The following is an 18405-nucleotide window of genomic DNA, read 5'->3' on the forward strand; positions in this document are numbered from 1 at the left end:
CGTTTGTTTAAGGCTAAATTGGCAACACACAATGAATGTCTGAGATGCAAACAGCCATGTGCCAACCTTTCATGCATCCTTTATGCCTGGCAAAAAATGGATGTGATCTTGGGCTGCTAGCTTGACGTGGTGGAGAAGCTTGTGTATACTTAAGATCCTAAGAGTGGTGCCGTCTGGAGTCCTGTGCTCCTAGTAAGGTCAGTCCCGTGGCGGTAAGGTTGAAGGTGAGATACCAGGCAGCCCAGCACAACACAGCCCAGTGTAAGACCTCAACAACCGAACAGACAGAGGAAGCAGGATCACCTCTCAGTGGCTGTGAAGGCAAACGAAGGCTGAAATGGAGGAGAAACCCCCAGTCATCTTGGATCTTCTTGCAACCGGACACAAGTGCCTCTTCTGCCAAGATTTGTGTGGCTGCCAGTGCGCTTCAGCTCCCCCACATTGAATTACTCACACTCAGGCTTCTTTCACAGGAAGAACTCCCCCCCCCACCCATAAAAGTCCTGTGGCGATGGGTGAGCGGCAATGAGGAAAGCTGAAGTGATCACCAGGAGTCCCTCATCACAAACCAACATGCAGGCAGTGACTGCAAGATGGTCATCATGTGCCCCTGGACTGGGATAGAGGGGCATTTTTGGCAGCAGTGGTCATGACTGAGCAGGCCCTTTTAGAAACTCTGCTCACCCCATACAGGGAAGGGACTAGAAAAGGTGACCCAAACATAGGCTATCCCACCATACCTGACTAGTTAACCATGTCCAGAGGGATCACTCGCAATATGGTCAAAAAACAGGAATGGTTCTTGCAACTTGGAATGTCCGTATCTTACTAGACAAATCAAAAAGTGAAAGACCCAAATGCAGAACAGGAATTGTTGCCTGAGAACTGTCAAGGTACATCATTGACATCGCTACTCTCAGCAAAACAAGACGTGCAAATGAAGTCCACTTGGGGGAAGAAGGTGGCAGTTACACTTTCTTCTGGAAAGGAAAACCAGCAAGCAACAAGCAAATACATGGTGTTGGCTTTGCAATCAAAAACCTTCTAGTCAACCACCTGACTGAGCTCCCCGTCAGCATCAACGAGCACCTTATGACTCTCCGCATCCAACTAGTGAATAAGTCATTTGCCACTAACATCAGTGCATATGCACCAACTCTTGACGCTGAAGAGCAGAAAGAATCCTTCTACACTGACCTTGATAAAATTTCATCATCCATTCCAAAAACAGATAAGATAATCCTTTTTAGGGATTTTAATATAAGAGTTGGCCGAGATTCTAACATATGGAATAGCACCATTGGGAAGGAAGGAGTGGGCAAGACCAATTCCAGTGGAATCCTTCTACTCAGAAATGTGCAGAGCATGATCTTGTGATCACAAACACAATCTTCAGACAAAGCAACAAGTACAAAATAATTTGGCAACACCCCCTCTCAAAACAGTGGCACCTCCTAGACTATGTCATTGTAAGAACACAGGATCTACGAGATGTCCAAGTCACCCATGTCATGAGAGGAGCCAACAATTGCTGGACTGACCACCACCTGGTGAGGTCAGTCACATCTATCAGGATTGCATCAAAACATAGAAAGCAATCCAAATCACACAGATGGCAATACAACATCCAAAGACTTCAATACTCAGTGCACCAAGAGTGAAATCTCCTCAGTGAAAAACTTGCCATCTGCACACCTGAAAACGACAGCACAAGTGTCGCAGAAGACTAGGAAGTCCTAAAACAGATCATCCATGAGGTTTGCAAGGAATCCACTGGCCTTGCTACGCGCTGCCATTAGGACTAGTTTGACAGCAACAACACAGATTACAGTCCTTTTGGACCAGAAGAGAAAAGCTTTCTGTGACTGGCAAAACCAATCACTATTCAGTCAGAAGCAGAGCTCTTTCCATCAGCTCAAAGCTGAAGTTCAAAGGAGGATCCGAGAAATCAAAAATAAATGGTGGAAGGACAAAGCAAAAGAAATCCAAACATTCGCTGACAGACATGACATGCAAAGCTTTTTGTGTGAGACAAAGACCCTGTACGGACCAAGCTCATGTGGCCTTACACCTCTGAGATCCAAAGATGGTAGTACCCTTTTTAAAGATATTGAATCCATCCAAGAGCACTGGAAGGAACTCTACCAAAAGCTTCTAAATTGAGAATCAACTGTGACTGTCGATACCATCGACTCCATCCCTCAGCACCCAATCTAGGAAACTCTTGCCAACTCACCAACACCTGAGGAGATCTGCAAAGCAATGAGACCAATGAAGAACAATAAAGCACCAGGTCCTGATGGCATACCAGCTGAAGTACTGAAAGTGTGTGTGTGGGGAACACTGACTAACAAGCTTCACTTACTGCTCTTCAAAATCTGGCACACTGAAGAAATTCCTGCTGATTTACCTTATGCTAAGATCATCACCATTTTCAAAAAGGGAGACAGGGCCGTCTCTGGCAACTATCGAGGCATTGCCCTCCTCTCCCGTGCTGGGAAGATTCTTGCTAGAATCTTATTGAATCACCTGCTCCCTCTTGCAGAGGAAGTACTTCCAGAGTCCCAGTGTGGCTTCAGACCACCATGAGACACAACCGACATGATTTTCGCAGCCAGACAGATCCAGGAAAAATGTCAAGAACACCACCAGGAGCTATATATGTCCTTTATCAATCTGACCAAAGCCTTTGACTCTGTCAGCCATGAGGTTCTGTGGAAAATTATGTCAAAGTTTGGCTGCCCAAGCAAATTTGTCACCATTGTAAGACTCTTCCATGACCAGATGACTGCCTTCATCCTGTGCAGTGATTCTATCTCTGAGCCCTTTGTCATCCAAACTGGCATAAAACAAGGCTGTGTACTTGCACCCACTCTTTTCTCCATTTTCTTAGTAGCTATGAAAACATTAACCCAAGACTGTCTACCACAGGACACTGGCATCCAAAATCAGATTGACAGCAACTTCTTCAACATTACTCATCTCCATGCCAGAACTAAAATAATATCAACAACAATTACCAACCTTCAGTACGCAGATGATTTTGCTGTTGTTGCACACTCAAAAGAAGGATCTTCAAACAGCCCTTAATTGCTTCTCTGAAGCTTATAAAAGCCTAGGGATAGTTCTGAACATTGGCAAAACAAAAGTTCTCCACCAACCAGTCCTTGGTCAATCATCAGAGGAAGGAAGATCTATATTGACAAAGAAGAACTGGAAAATGTAGAATACTTTGTCTATCTTGGCAGCCATCTCTCACAGAGGGCAGACACAGATGCTGAGATTCAGCACAGAATTTGCTGTGCCAGCCTTGCCTTTGACAGACTGTCTTGCCGGGTGTTCAACAACCACAACATCAGAACACACACTAGACTGTTAGTTTATAAAGTGGTGGTAACCCCAACTCTCCTCTACGGCTGAGAGACTTGGGTTACCTACAGAAAACACCTGAAAAACCTGGAAAGCCAGCACCAGTACTTTCTTCAGAAGATCCTCAACAAAGTGGGAGGATCATTGTGCTAATGTCAGTGTCCTCACAGAGGCCAACATCTTCAGTGTTGAGGCCCTGATTATCCAGCATCAGCTGAGGTAGAGCGGGCACTGTGTGCGCACGCCTGATGTACACTTACCAAAACAGCAGCTATACGCCCAACTCACCAAAGGAGAAAAGGAAATGGGGAGGCCAAAAGAAATGCTTTAAAGACACCCTCAAGATAAACATCAGGAGATGTGGCCTCAACATCACAGACTGGGAGACAGCACCCCAGGATAGGGATAACTGGTGAAGACTTGTCAGAGAAGGAACGTCCACTTTTAAGGAAAATCGGCTTGCTCTGGTTGCAGAAACTCCAGAAAAGAAAGGAAAGACAACTGTCACACAGCAATTGCAGTCTAACCCTGTCTTCCAACACCACCTGTAATGTCTGCCAACGAGCCTGTGGCTCAAGAATCGGATTTCTCAGTCACCAAAGGACCCATGAAAAATAAAACCTGTGAAAGATCATCCATGACCTTGAGGGATCGCCGACAATTCAGTGCTCTCAACAACTTGTAAGTGTTGCTATTTTTCCTTCTCCAAGCTTGTGTATTTTAGGGTTGAATTGGTATTAACAGTTAACATTAAGAAATAGATTGAAATAACTATTTTAGTGGGTGAAAGAGTTATTTTGAGAAAATGGAAATCTGCAGTTCTTTCCTCATACACCACTGCATTCATGGAAAAAAACATCTCTGTCTAATAGAAATGCTTGGAAAAAATATGAGGATGTCTGCTCACACATAAAACTACTGCAGACATTTTTGCAGTTTAGTGTATATTAGTCCCCGATCCTCATAAGTTATGTTCTCACTTATTTAGTCGCTTTAATAACTGATGCCCTGCATGACCGCTACAGGTCAGACCGTTCAGGTTTTTTCTTTCGTTGTTTTTGTTTTTTTCCAACTTTTACAAATAATGAATGTTGAATTTTGTTATTTATGTGGTATTTCTATCTTGTGCATGTATTTACATATGTTTTGCTTCATAGTGTCTTTATATTTTTTTAAAACAATGAAAATAAAGTTTTAAAAAATAAACTTCAATATCAGAAAAGGGTCTGAACCAAAGCCTTAGATCCAAGGATGCCTCCTCCAAATTCTGTAGAAGCTTGATATCTGAGTCCAGATCTGGGTATAAATATTCTAGCTAATTCTTATCTCTATAGCTGGCTAAACTCATCTCTAGATCTGAATACCCACACCCTTTGGGATGGTTCAGATTTTAATCTGAACTCTGACTTTATGGAATCTTTAATCAATATACAACAAACTTTAGGGCCTTTCATGATTCTAAAACCTGTAGCAGTTTGGAGTATAGTGAACATTTTGTTCCAAGGCCTGTATTTTTTACAAATATGAACTGACTCATTCTCAAAACACTCTTGTGACATTGGAAAATATTATTATTATGTCTACTTTAAAAAAAAAGGGGGGGAAATTAATGCAGAGAGCTTGTCTGGTTTGCATTAAGCTGTAACAGGAACAGATATCACAACTGGGATTAGAACTCAGGAGTTCCTGGCTCCCAATCCTATGATCAGAACTTTAGTCCTCAGCTTTCTCTCTAAAGAAATATAGATAGTTTTATGGGAAAATAGATACGCTATGCTGGAGGGTGATATGGCTAAGTATTGATCACCTGAGTCTCTAGGCATATAGATGAAGATTTTCAGAAGTGACTAATGACTTTGGCAGCCTCAATTTTTGGAGCTCCAACTGAAGACACTTTAAAGGGGCCCAATTTTTAGAAGGTGGGTGCTTAGCACTTTGTGACAATCAGGCCGCTTTAAAGTATCTCAGATTGAATATCCAAAAGTTGAGGCAGCCAACGTCAGTAGTCAGTTTTGAAAATCTTGGTCATGGTGCCTAGAATATAAGGTCTCTGAGCAATGCACAGATGAACAATGTGCCTGTACTAACCTGTATTACATAGCAAAATATGAGGCAGTATTAATTCATTATACCTCTATTAAAATCATCACATTAAACATAGCATTATATCTGATATCACAGCAGGGTTGTCCAAGTAAATACATAGGTGATCTCAATTGTAAATAATAAACTGAGCCTCAGAAACCTCCCCAGGTGTTCGAGGAAGTATAATGCAAAACAAGCCTCTTATTTCCTGTAGGTCTCTGAAAAAACGAATATACCTTTTTTACAATCCCAGTAGTGGTTACAATGTTCTCTGCTCCTTCTACAGTCTGTCTTGTCACTGTGTTCACGCTGGCCACAACAGCTTCACCCACCACATTGGCCTGCTCTTTGGTTTTCTCAGCAACTAAAGGTTCAAGAAAAAGTAGAGTCAGTGAATTAAGTTCAAAATCAGTCTTTGTTTAACTGGATAACAGCATAGCAGGGTAACACAGCAATATTTTGCCCCATGCTATCTGTTATTTGGATTTTCTGTATGCAGGCTACATGCTAACAGTTTAATTTTAAAGTGCATTGGGGCTAATTCTCACTCATGCTGGTTACCTCAAGAATAGGTGGGTATTGCAACCTGGCAACCTTTAGAGAAGGGGCAGATCGCAAAACAAACCTACTCCAAGAAGCAGTAGCACAAAAATAGAAAAAAAAGTCATCTTGCCCATTGTAGACTGTCAAACTGGACTGCCCTTCTGTAACCCCTTTCCATCTAGCTAAACCCTCCCTATAAGCCCCTTCTAGAGGATTAATAGAACTGGCTGAAGAAAGGTAATTCTGTTTCACAGAAGATTTCTCAAAATTTGGTTCTGTTCCAAATTAGAATGAAAACCAAAAATTTCAAAATTCGCACTGAAAGTAAGAGTGCAGTCCATCTGGTCAGCAGCCATGGAGCCAAGGACGCTGGATGTCGTGGGGTCATAAACTCTAAGACAGCCTGCCAGGCAGGCTGCCAAGGAGTTGGGTGGGTGAGCTGGGAGAAAACCAAGCAGGTTTCCAAACTAATGTTATAAAAATCAAACTGTCTTCACAGAATATTTTGATTTAAATGATTCTGCAAAGTCTGTTGAAAAAATGTTTTGTCGGAATTTTTCTGACTAGATCTACTGATGAAACTGCTTCCAGCACTGAAAATTGCCCCAACCTACAACACTGCCCAATGATAAGCCTCCTTGACCCATCCAGCAGCAGAACACTCTTACTCTCGGACATGCTGAGCAGAATATTGAGGCCTCTGTGAGGCCTTTCCTGTGTTACTTGGTTTAGGAATCCCAGCATGCAGAGCATTTCCATCACCAAAGAATCATTCTGGGAACCACGGTACTTGGGCTTCTAAAGTGTAAAAGAAAACTCCTTGTGCTTCATATCAGTCGGAATTATATTCTTATCCATTTTTACAACAGTGAGCTATCGATTTACACAAATCTGTAGGGACTGTGCTCTTACCTGAACTCACGCCGTGCACAACCCCCTCCTTGGTTTTGGTACCTGGAAAAGGAAACATAGGCTCCATCAACATCATCCCCTATGGGAAGACCTCTCTGGTTTCTGCATGCAGACCACTTGAGTTCTGATAGGGTGTGGTCCTAAGATGCAGGGTCCTGGAGTAGTTCTCAATAAGGGCCAAATCCTACTCTCACTGAAGTCCATGGGAGCTTTTCCGTTGAAGCTGGATAGCTCCAGTTAGTTTTACTGGCATATGTATTATTTGGAGGTGCCTGGACAATTAACATGCACCTTTTACACCCTTCAGTAATATCTTTACAATGAAAAACTGGTTCATTTAACAGTGCAGTTAAACCCATATTAGATTAACCAATTATGCAAAAGAAACCAAAAAAGAACTTACCGTAAAGAAATGCCAAAAGTCTGCTTTTTTCATGCTTTCAAACACTGAGCTACATTTCCTGTCTCTTCCCCTACTTCCCAGCAGGAGGTCCAGGCTCAGCACTTGTTAAGGCCCTGATTTCATACAGTCAGTGGAAGTTTTTAATATGTAAGGAGTACAGAATTGGGCTCAGAGAGAGACAGGTTGCCAGTCACTGTCATGGTGGTGATGACAGCGCAGGTATTTCTAAAAAATATTTATTTATTTTCACAGTAAAGAATATATAATGTATTTAGCAGCCCAATGTTGTGAGGTATTGAAGTCAATGGGAGTTGAGGGGACTGGCTCCTAAGGAACAACAACAAATAATTGCAGTTTTCTTTTAAGCCTGAAACTACTTGCTCAACAGACCTCATTGTATTGGTGTACTGTAGCATGCACAGTATGTCAGATCACTTACAGTATGTTTACACTGTAGCTTGGAGCGTGCCTCTTAGCCCGGGGAAGCGAACACGCTATCTCTGCTCAAGCTAGTGCACTAAGAATAGTAGTGTGGCCATTGCAGCATGGCAGGGCGCTAGCTAGCCACCGGTGTACAAGCCTGCCCAGTCCCCTGGTTATGAGTTTGGGGTGCGAACCCCATCTGCCATCTATGTAGCAATGTCCAGACTGCTATTTTTAGTGCACTAGCTTGAGCAGAGCTGGCATGTGTCTGCCTGCCTGGGCTGGGCAGCACGCGCCCCCTGCAGTGTAGACATCCCCTAGTGCTGAGATTTTCAACCTTTTTTCAAAATTTCAAATCAAAGTGCAGAACCCTTTGGAAATCTTAGACATAATCTGCAGACCCTCAGGGGTCCGCAGACCACAGGTTGAAACCCACTGCCCTAGTGGTTGGAAGCCTCTGCAATAGCTAGATTCAATTTCATGTTAAAAACCATCCCTATTGTAACTCCATTGACTTTAATAATGAATTTTCCCTAAAACCGTTTTTCAGGGTCTTCATCTTAAAAATCATTTAAATCCACAAATCTTCTCTTTACTTTTTCCACACACGTCATAAAAATGGACAGTTTTTATGGCCAAGTTACAAAACACTGTAAATAGTGATGCAAAAGCACCCAGATCATTAGCTACAGCAGCACTGATTCAATAATTGTTGTTGGGGAAAATGAATTGCAGACCATGCCCAGCACTCATGACAAGCCTAGAAGGAAGGCAGAACAAGTGTGCTTCTGTGATAACAACTAACCCAGCCCAGTTCTCTCCTGTCTGACTGACATTTGTAATGTACTGTTAAACATAACAGAGCTCTGTGTAGCTCAAAAGCTCGTTTTACCAACAGAAATTGGTCTAATACAAGATATTACCTCACCTACCTTGTCTCTCTAATATCCTGGGACTGACACGGTTATAGCACTACATACAAACAACAAGTCATTTTTGTAAAGTTTGTTAAGGTCATCTAGACTCGAATATAAGGAAGATGCTCTACTACTTAACAACCTAACATTCTACTTCACCCTTAAATGACTGTACAGTCATGTAGAGGAGAATAAATTTTTTATTAATGTAGCAGAATGGATTAACGGTATTACGCATGATATGCCTGTCCCCGAAAGCCAGGGAATATTGCACGGTGGTTGTAATACTCTCTATAATCATGTAATAGCAAACAGCAGTGAGCAGAACAGGTCTGCATTGCATAAATGCCCACAATAATTAATGAGGCGCTAGTATGTGCCCAGTGCACCAAGTTCTATTCTAATATAGTCTTGCTTTAAATGTTCATTATTCCTACAAATACCCAATGCATCAGGCAGTACCATTCCAAAAGAGCACTGCTTAATGCTTATTTGTCCTACAATGCACCAGTGACAGCCATTCAAACATAGCTCTGCTTTAATGCTTATAAAAATGTAAGTTCTTAAATATCCAAAAATCAAGGAAATCAGCTGGTTTAATTAGCTGAATTCATGTATTCATTATCTTTGCATTACTTCAGTGAACAAACAAACCAAAACAAGAATTGTAATGAGTTACTCTTATCTCAATCATTACATTTGTTTTTTGCCAGGACTGTTCACAAATAGCGATGGTTTTTTTCTTTTTTCTAATAGAAAATAATTCCTAAGAAGAGGGAACCTGGGAAAACAAAAATATCTGAATGCAATTAAAGACCGAAGCAGAAGCAACAGCAGCAAAAAAGCCCCTCGCACTGCAGCTTGTACACAGCTTGTTAGATTCTTTTCAATGCACTCAAGACCACACCCAATGACTCAGACTTCAGCTCTCATAATGCACTCTATGAAATCTAATCTTCCAGCACGTCACTTGCTGGCAAGGGTATCTGTTGAACTGAAAAGCATTCCATTGAAGCTGTCAAGTTGCAGTTACTTTTTAACCTTTGCTTGCAGCTTGTGTGCATATAGTCACAGGTTCATACCTTCCCTGCCAAAAAGGAATAAGAAATGAATATTGTATAGAAAATCTACCATTGGGAAATGAGACACCAATAAGAAGTTTTGTATTTTAAATAGGTACACTGTAGTGATAGTGAAGCATTGTGCACTAAGGACAGGCATGCATTCAGACAGGAATAACTCATGACAGGGGATGTACAGCTCCTGTACGAGGTATTAGATCTGGTCTTTTCATCTGTAAAGGTCAATGCCTTGGGTATCTTGTGACTGATGCATGAGACCAGATATTTTGGGCATGCCAGAACTGCATTCTTTATTGAGAGCTACTGGATTGGATTATCTCGTATTTCTAGTATTTGATACTGAATATAAGTTTGTGTTTATGATTGTGATCTTTCTCTCTTGCTTGTACTCCTGTGTGCCTTACAACTCAATATTGCATCAGATTCTCTGCTAGTGTAAATTGATATAGTTCCATTAACTTCACTGGAATTTATACCTATTTACACCAACTAAGAATTTGGCCCAGTGTTGCTGCTGGTAATGCAGTAACTGCAGGAATCCACTGCAGCTATTATGGTCTCATTGGCAGCAGTAGCGTGGACAGGAGAACTTGTTTTTATTGAGTGAGGGAATTTGAAAAGAAACCCAGCGCCATGAACAAAGTGCCATGAGATCTTTCTTTCCCACCTGGGTAACCACATCCATAGGCAGAGAGGACCCCATTTGAATGACTGACTGTAATGGCAGCATCTCTTACCAATGCAGACCCTACAACCTCAAACTGCATTGCAGTGTTAGCACAGGATAGTGGAACCCCCACCCCCAGGCATTGACATGGGCTGTGAATTGAAACTTTCTGGCCCAGAGATCAGAGTGAAGATACCAGCAGAACTATGATGACCCTATAGGCTTCAGGAAACTTATGCTGCAGTAGATGTCACAGAACTAGCCATTTTATCTCAAGCTGCAGTGACTCATCAATATTGGTACTGATGTCTGGTCAACTGCAATCCTCAGGAGGACTCAGAGATCCCATCAGTGCAATGAAATGCTGGGTTTTGATTCATTAGCAGAGTTATGTAAGAAGTTGACTCAAAACAAGACATCCATCCACCCATCCACTACTATACTTTTTCTGACACCCAGAAAAGACTTTCACATCTCTGAGTGGTTCCAACTACACAGCAGATTCAGAGTCAGAGTTCAAATTCCTTCATGCAGTGTCTTAACAGCAACCTAACTGTAGTAGGTTATGGAAAGAGGGAAAAGTACTGACCAAGCATTTTAATGTAATTGGACATTTTGATTAGCCTTTCATGGGCATATAGCTAGGGAGCGTAGCACGGCAAACAGATTCTTGCCACTGCAACGATAATGGGTGGTACACATGCACATAACTGGCATCCACCTCTTTTGCTCATTTAAACCAAATTCTGAGAGATCTGAATTATCTGGATTTTAGCATCCCCATTCTGTGAAATCCTGGGTACCCTGAAAAGGGCTAATCATGCTCTAGCATGCAGTATGCACTCACCACATAGAGGATCTGGCCCTTAATGAGCAAAGCATCACACAATGCATTATAAAAAAGATGGAGAGCATTTTTAAAATTTTAAAATGATCTCCATCTTTTTTATAATGCATTGTGTGATACTCTACTGACAAAAATGTTTAATTGCCTGATGTATTTAAAAAATTATCCATGCTCCTCAAAGTCAATCTCTAATGGACTCGCCATTCAGCTATTTAGGTTTAAAAGAAGGCTTTCAAAAAGTTTTTGAAATGGTTAAATACATAAGATGATGGCAGAACATTCCGCACTTTGTCTCATGACTGAGCAAAAATAAAAAGCAAATCCAAGGCCTGGGATGATATTTGGGAAAATATTTATAAAAATGCTAAATATTCTGGTCTGACCTTGCTCTGATCACCTAGGAAGAAGGAATTGGGTACAATAGCAATCCCCACATCTGACAGCTGGGTGTCAAGTTGTATTTATCATTTGTATTTACTTATTTTTAGAGATGCTGTAATGTTAAACTTTAGCTTGTGGTTCAGCTTCAGATTAAAATGTGAATTGGTTATATATTGCTAGATAATGGCAGGATTAGCTGTACTAGATCAGTAATTGTCTAAATCTGGGGATGAAGATTTGCTACAAATGCGGTTTCTGATTCCACTGAATTTTGAAAATGCAGCTCTGTAACTACAGTAAGGTTTTTAAAGTGGCGATACTCTGGGTATAAGGCAGTGATAATGGAATCAAGAGACTTTTCTATTACCTTACAAGTGAGGTAAGGTAAGGTAAGTCCCTTCTCTTTATGTGCCAATATATACTTATGCCTTCATCTGTAATTTTCACTCCAGGCATCTGAAGAAGTGGGGTTTTTACCCATGAAAGCTTATGCCCAAATCAACACTGATAACTGTCTCTTTGCAAAGCAAGTAAAGGATTTTTGCATGGAGACTGTAAAGGGTTATAGAGCATAAGGAAGAGGATCTCAGAATAAAATGACATGAGGGTGAGGAAACAGGTGATTCACACTAGCCTAACTTAATAAACAGAATCACTCTGTATGCCCTTAATAACCTCAGTCACTGCACCTTTGGAGGTGAAGGAGAGATTGCCAGTAGTCAAATGTTTGGAGAGTAAGTGACCTACCCTGAAAGCAAAGAGGACATAATAATTGTAATATGCACCTTCCATCAGAGGATCTGAAAGTGCTTTCTGAACACTGCCTTAATTCATATGTAGCAATCCTGACTGTCTCCCTCCCCCAACCCTGGGAAGTAGGTAAGTATCTCTGTTTTACAGATGGGGAAACTGAGGCATGGAAGGTTTGGACACCCCAAGATTACACAGTGAGACTGTGGCAGAGGTGGAGATGGGATGCAGATCTCCTGCCTTTCAGTCCCATGTTTTAACCACTATCCAGTACTTCTTGCTTTCTGGAAGATAATTTATGTTACATTTCATGCTCAATTGTATATTAAAAATAGTTGTCTCTTACCTACATACATCACACCCTCTTTGGTCTTCTCTGCAGCCTCAGTCACTCCCTGTTTGGTCTTTTCTGCTGCAGCCACCACACCTTCTTTAGCAATGGAGAAACCTTTCTTAAAGACATCCATTTTTGATTGCTTGCTTTGGTACTAGCTGCAGGATCTGATACAAGGATGATAGTGAAAAGCACCTCAATGCACACTGACCTCACTACGCAATCTTACCCTTCTGTGGCTGTTTAGTGTATCTCTGTGTCTTAGTCTCTCGCTATCTTTTGCTCTTATTCTTCTTCTGGATGAAGGCAGTGTGGTAAACTACACAGCCTTTACCAGCTCTTATTGATGAGATGCACTGCAGTGTAGCCAATGCCTGTGAACAGCGGATGCTGAAATATTAATGACATAGATCTTCAAGGCAAGGTTTTGGATAGGAAGAAAGATGGGAGGGAAAAGAAGGAGGTAGGTTGAGGGACTTTTTGGAGCATGTCCAGATTATTAAAGCTTTTAAGATCCGCTGCAGTTCTCTCACTCAAGGACACTCTGCAGATGCTCTCATTTGGAGAGGGAGGTTTTTAGCAACCAAGCTCTAGGGAATTGGTGTTTTAAAAGCATAAATCTCTGAGGATATGGTAGAGAGAGCAAATGGGAACTAGTGCAGGCTCCTCAAAGCTGAAAAATAGATATAGCTGGTATTCCTAACAAAACAAACAAGGTCAGGTGTCTTTTGCTAGCAGTTACCAGAACTCATCCCTAATAAAGGGGTACCACAAACATCCCTATGTAGCCGTCAGTGGAAAGACGAAACAAAATCCATTTACAAAAGCTTAATTCCCAGGTAAAAAGCAGATGAATGTCTGTATTTGTGGAGTTTGAAGTTAGCCCCACAAGGCATGCTATGTGATTTATGTTTGGCTGCACATCAGCTTACAATTATTCACTTCTGAAAACTCACAGACACCCTTGTTGTGTGGTGGGTGGACATACACATTTTCTACTCACCTCTTTGTGTTGCTGTAGACACAGCTCTCCTCAGCTGCTGCAGAATGATGCAACATTTTTACACAGGCATCATTACTCACATCAAATGCGTGCGTAGCGAGGACTGTTGGGGAAATTAAACCTTTGATTTGACATTGGATTGTGAAAAATCTTTTAGGCTCCATTGAAAGCCCCTCCAAAATTAAGGCTCAGTTCAGCAAAACCCTAAAGCATGTGCTTAATTTTAAGTGTGTGAGTAATCCCATTGAGTTGAAATGGGGCTACTCATGTGCTTAAAGCTAGGTACACATTTAAGTGCTTTGCTGAATCGGGCTCTATGTGCTGAGTGACCCACGTTAGCTATTGTCTCACTGACAAATCATAATTCAAAGTAACTAGATTTGACAGCAACTGTTATACCATTTTCTAGCCCAATCAAAAGTGTTGAGCAGCTGCTCTCATGAAAGCTGAGTGCCAAATCATATTTATTATTCTACTATTATGTTACACGGGAAATAAAATGTTATAAAATATTATTCCCTGAATATTCAGTGCTGCAGGCTACCTCTGCTTTTTAAAATCAGACAGAGCAAATGCTAAATGAGAGGCCTAGCTATGTCAAGGAAAGAATACACTGCAATCTTATGAGTTGTAATGGTTTATAAGTCACTCATACCATAGGCTCAATGTGGAAGGTTTAGATATAGAATGATTGTAGAGGGACTCTACAGCTAAATCTTGACAGTCACAAAATCACAGACACACAGATAATTCTCTCTTACAGCTAGACTGCCGCATTGTTTTTCCCCCTTTCACAGGGAAGAGGTTGAAAAGAATATTGATTTGGAAAACAATACCCAGGCACTTTTAATCTTTCCCTCCCATGTGGTTCTTGATGAAGATACATGAAATACAATTTCCATATGCATTCATAGGATTCAACCCTCTGACAGATTGTGAATTCATGAATAGTCAAACTGTTGTTCAATAAAAAAAGAGAAAAAATAACCGAGAGATTCAAAGGAAGACTGTCCAAAACCACGGACTCCAGCCTGGAGAGATATAATAAGGGTGGAAATGTATATATTAATGACACACATCTTATTGAAGCTTTGATTGATGTGGACACCAATGCCAGAGATCAAAGTGAATATAGACTCTTCTTCAAACTTTCAAAATCTCCTTTGACTGATCATAGTCCAAAGTTATTTGCATGTGTCCAATCCTTTCAACATGCAGAGTCTGCACTTCTGGAAAATATCACTTCAGTCCAGTAAGGCCTCCAGTTGTTAGGGAAGCAAAGGTTGGGAGGTCAAGGGAATCACTGTACTTCATAAAGTAATACATGTCAATTGGAGAGTATGCTTATACAATTTGCAGATGATACCAAGCTGGGAGGGATTGCTGGCTCTTTGGAGGATGGGGTTAGAATTCAAAATGGCCTTAACAAATTGAAGAATTGGTCTGCAATCAAAAAGATTAAATTCAATAGACAAGTGCAAAGTACTTGACTTACAAAGAAAAAAATCAAATGCACAACTACAAATGGGAAATAACTGACTAAGCAGAAATACTGCAGAAAAGGATCTGGGGTTATAGTGGATCGCAAACTGAGCATGAATCAACAGTATGATGCAGTTTCAAAAAAAGGCTAGTATTGTTTTGGGGTGTATTAACATGATTGTTGTATGTATGACATTAGAGAGAATTGTCCCACTCTACCTGAGGCATCGCCAATGCTGAATAGAGTACTGCATCCAGTTCTGGGCACCACACTTTAAGAAAGATGTGGACAAACCAGAGTTCAGAGAAGAGTACCAAAAATAAAAAGTTTAGAAAACCTTGACCAATGAGGAAGGGTTTAAAAAACTGCGTATGTTTAGTTTAGTCTTGAGAAAAGAACTCTGAGGACAGGCTTGGTAAATCTTCAAATATGTTAAGGGGCTGTTATAAAGAGGATGATAATCAGTGATTCTTCATGCCCACTGAAGGTAGGATAACAAGTAATTGCCTTAATCTGCAGCAAGGGAGATTTAGGTTAGATATGATGGCAACATCATGTAATGGCAGACAGCTAAAAAGTGACAATTTTTTAAGTGCTTATATCCAAATACTAGTCTGAATAATAAAATGTGTGAACAAAAGTGCCTCATATTGAATGAGGATATTGATATAACAGGGATCACAGAAACTTGGTGAAATGAGGATAATCAATGGGACACAGTAATACCAGGGTATAAAATATATCGGAAAGATAGAACAGGTTGTGCTGGTAGGGGAATAGCACTATATGTGAAAAAGCGTAGAATCAAATGAAGTAAAAATCTTAAATGAACCAAACTGTACCATAGAACCTCTATGGATAGTAATTCCATGCTCTAATAATAAGAATATAGCAGTAGGGATATATTACCGACCACCTGACCAGTATGGTGATAGTGTCTATGAAATGCTCAGGCAGCCTAGAAAAGCTATAAAAATAAAAAACACAATAATATTGGGGGATTTCAACTATCCCCATATTGATTGGATATGTCATCTCAGGACAGGATGCAGAGATAAAGTTTCTTGACACCTTAAATGACTGCTTCTTGGAGCAGCTAGTGCTGAAATCCACAGAGGAGAGGCAATTCTTGATTTAGTCCGAAGTGATCTGGTCCAAGAGGTGAATATAGCTGGACTGCTTGGTAATAGTGACCATAATATAATTAAATTTTACATCCCTGTGGTGGGGAAAATACCACAATGGCCCAACACTAGCATTTAATTTCAAAAAGGGGGACTACACAACAATGAGAAAGTTAGTTAAACAGGAATTAAAAGGTACAGTGCCAAAAGTGAAATCCCTGCAAACTGCTTGGAAACATTTTTTAAAGACACAGAGGGTCAACTTAAATGTATATTCCAAATTAAAAAACATAGTAAGACAACCAAAGAAGTGCCCCCATGGCAAAACAAAGTCAAAGAAGCAGTGAGAGACAAAAAGGCATCCCTTAAAAAGTGGAAGTTAAATCCTAGTGAGGAAACTAGAAAGGAGCATAAACTCTAGCAAATGAAGTGTAAAAATATAATTAGGAAGGCAAAAAAAGAATTTGAAGAACAGCTAGCCAAAGACTCAAAAAATAATTGCAATTTTTTTAAAGTACATCAGAAGCAGGAAACCTGCCTAATAACCAGTGGGGCCACTGGATGATTGAGATGCTAAAGGAGCCCTCAAGGACGATAAGGCCATTGTGGAGAAACTAAATGAATTCTTTGCCAAGAATTTCATTGGTCTTCATGGCTGAGGATGTGAGAGAGATTCCCAAAGCTGAGCCATTCTTTTTAGTGACAAATCTGAGGAACTCTCCCAGATTGAGGTGTCATTAGAGGAGGTTTTAGAAAAAATTGATAAACTAAACAGTAATAAGACACCAGAACCAGATGGTATTCACCCACGCAGGGGCGGCAGATTTGTATAATTTTTGGTGGTGCCCAGAATGGGTCAGATTTTCCTTGCTAGGTATAGGTTTCAGAGTAGCAGCCATGTTAGTCTGTATCTGCCAAAAGAAAAGGAGTACTTGTGGCATCTTAGAGACTAACAAATTTATTTGAGCATAAGCTTTCGTGAGCTACAGCTCACTTCATCGATTCATTCAGTGGAAAATACAGTGGGCAGATTTATATACACAGAGAACATGAAACAATGGGTGTTACCATACATACTGTAACAAGAGTGATCAGGTAAGGTGGTCTATTACCAGCAGGAAAGCGTGGGGGGGAGCCTTTTGTAGTGATAATCAAGGTGGGCCATTTCTAGCAGTTGACAAGAATGTCTAAGGAACGGAGGGGGGGGGCATAAAAATGGGGAAATAGTTTTACTTTGTGTAATGACCCATCCACTCCCAGTCTTTATTCAAGCCTAAATTAATTGTATCCAGTTTGCAACCTGAAGCAAATACTCACCAGCAACCACACACCACACAACGGAACCACTAACCCAGGAACCTATCCTTGCAACAAAGCCCGTTGCCAACTGTGTCCACATATCTATTCAGGGGACACCATCATAGGGCCTAATCACATCAGCCACACTATCAGAGGCTCGTTCCCCTGCACATCTACCAATGTGATCTATGCCATCATGTGCCAGCAATGCCCCTCTGCTATGTACATTGGCCAAACCGGACAGTCTCTATGTAAAAGAATAAATGGACACAAATCAGATGTCAAGAATTATAACATTCAAAAACCAGTTGGAGAACACTTCAATCTCTTTGGTCACTCAATTACAGACCTAAAAGTAGCAATTCTTCAACAAAAAAACTTCAAAAACAGACTCCAATGAGATACTGCTGAATTGGAATTAATTTGCAAACTGGATACAATTAATTTAGGCTTGAATAAAGACTGGGAGTGGATAGGTCATTACACAAAGTAAAACTATTTCCCCATGTTTCAGAGTAGCAGCCGTGTTAGTCTGTATTCGCAAAAAGAAAAGGAGTACTTGTGGCACCTTAGAGACTAACAAATTTATTAGAGCATAAGCTTTCGTGAGCTACAGCTCACTTCATCGGATGCATTTGGTGGAAAAAAAAATTTTCCACCAAATGCATTTTCCACCAAATGCATCCGATGAAGTGAGCTGTAGCTCACGAAAGCTTATGCTCTAATAAATTTGTTAGTCTCTAAGGTGCCACAAGTACTCCTTTTCTATTTCCCCATGTTTAT

At 40.8% G+C, this 18405-nt stretch overlaps 1 protein-coding gene across 1 annotated transcript in view; it reads right to left on the reverse strand.

Annotated features, from left to right (window-relative positions):
- The window catches only part of SNCG (synuclein gamma), a 31307-nt gene extending 18170 nt beyond the window's left edge, over nt 1-13137 (reverse strand). Inside the window, exons 1-3 of the mRNA XM_038410344.2 lie at nt 12726-13137; nt 6910-6951; nt 5691-5818 (exon numbers count right to left, since the gene is read on the reverse strand). Of these exons, the coding sequence (XP_038266272.1) occupies nt 5691-5818; nt 6910-6951; nt 12726-12846 (291 nt within the window). The 5' untranslated portion in view covers nt 12847-13137. The remainder of the gene's footprint in view (nt 1-5690; nt 5819-6909; nt 6952-12725) is intronic.
- Nucleotides 13138-18405: the final 5268 nt, after the last annotated feature.

Source organism: Dermochelys coriacea, chromosome 7 (genome assembly GCF_009764565.3).
Source record: "Dermochelys coriacea isolate rDerCor1 chromosome 7, rDerCor1.pri.v4, whole genome shotgun sequence".
NCBI classification, from domain to species: Eukaryota; Metazoa; Chordata; order Testudines; family Dermochelyidae; genus Dermochelys; species Dermochelys coriacea.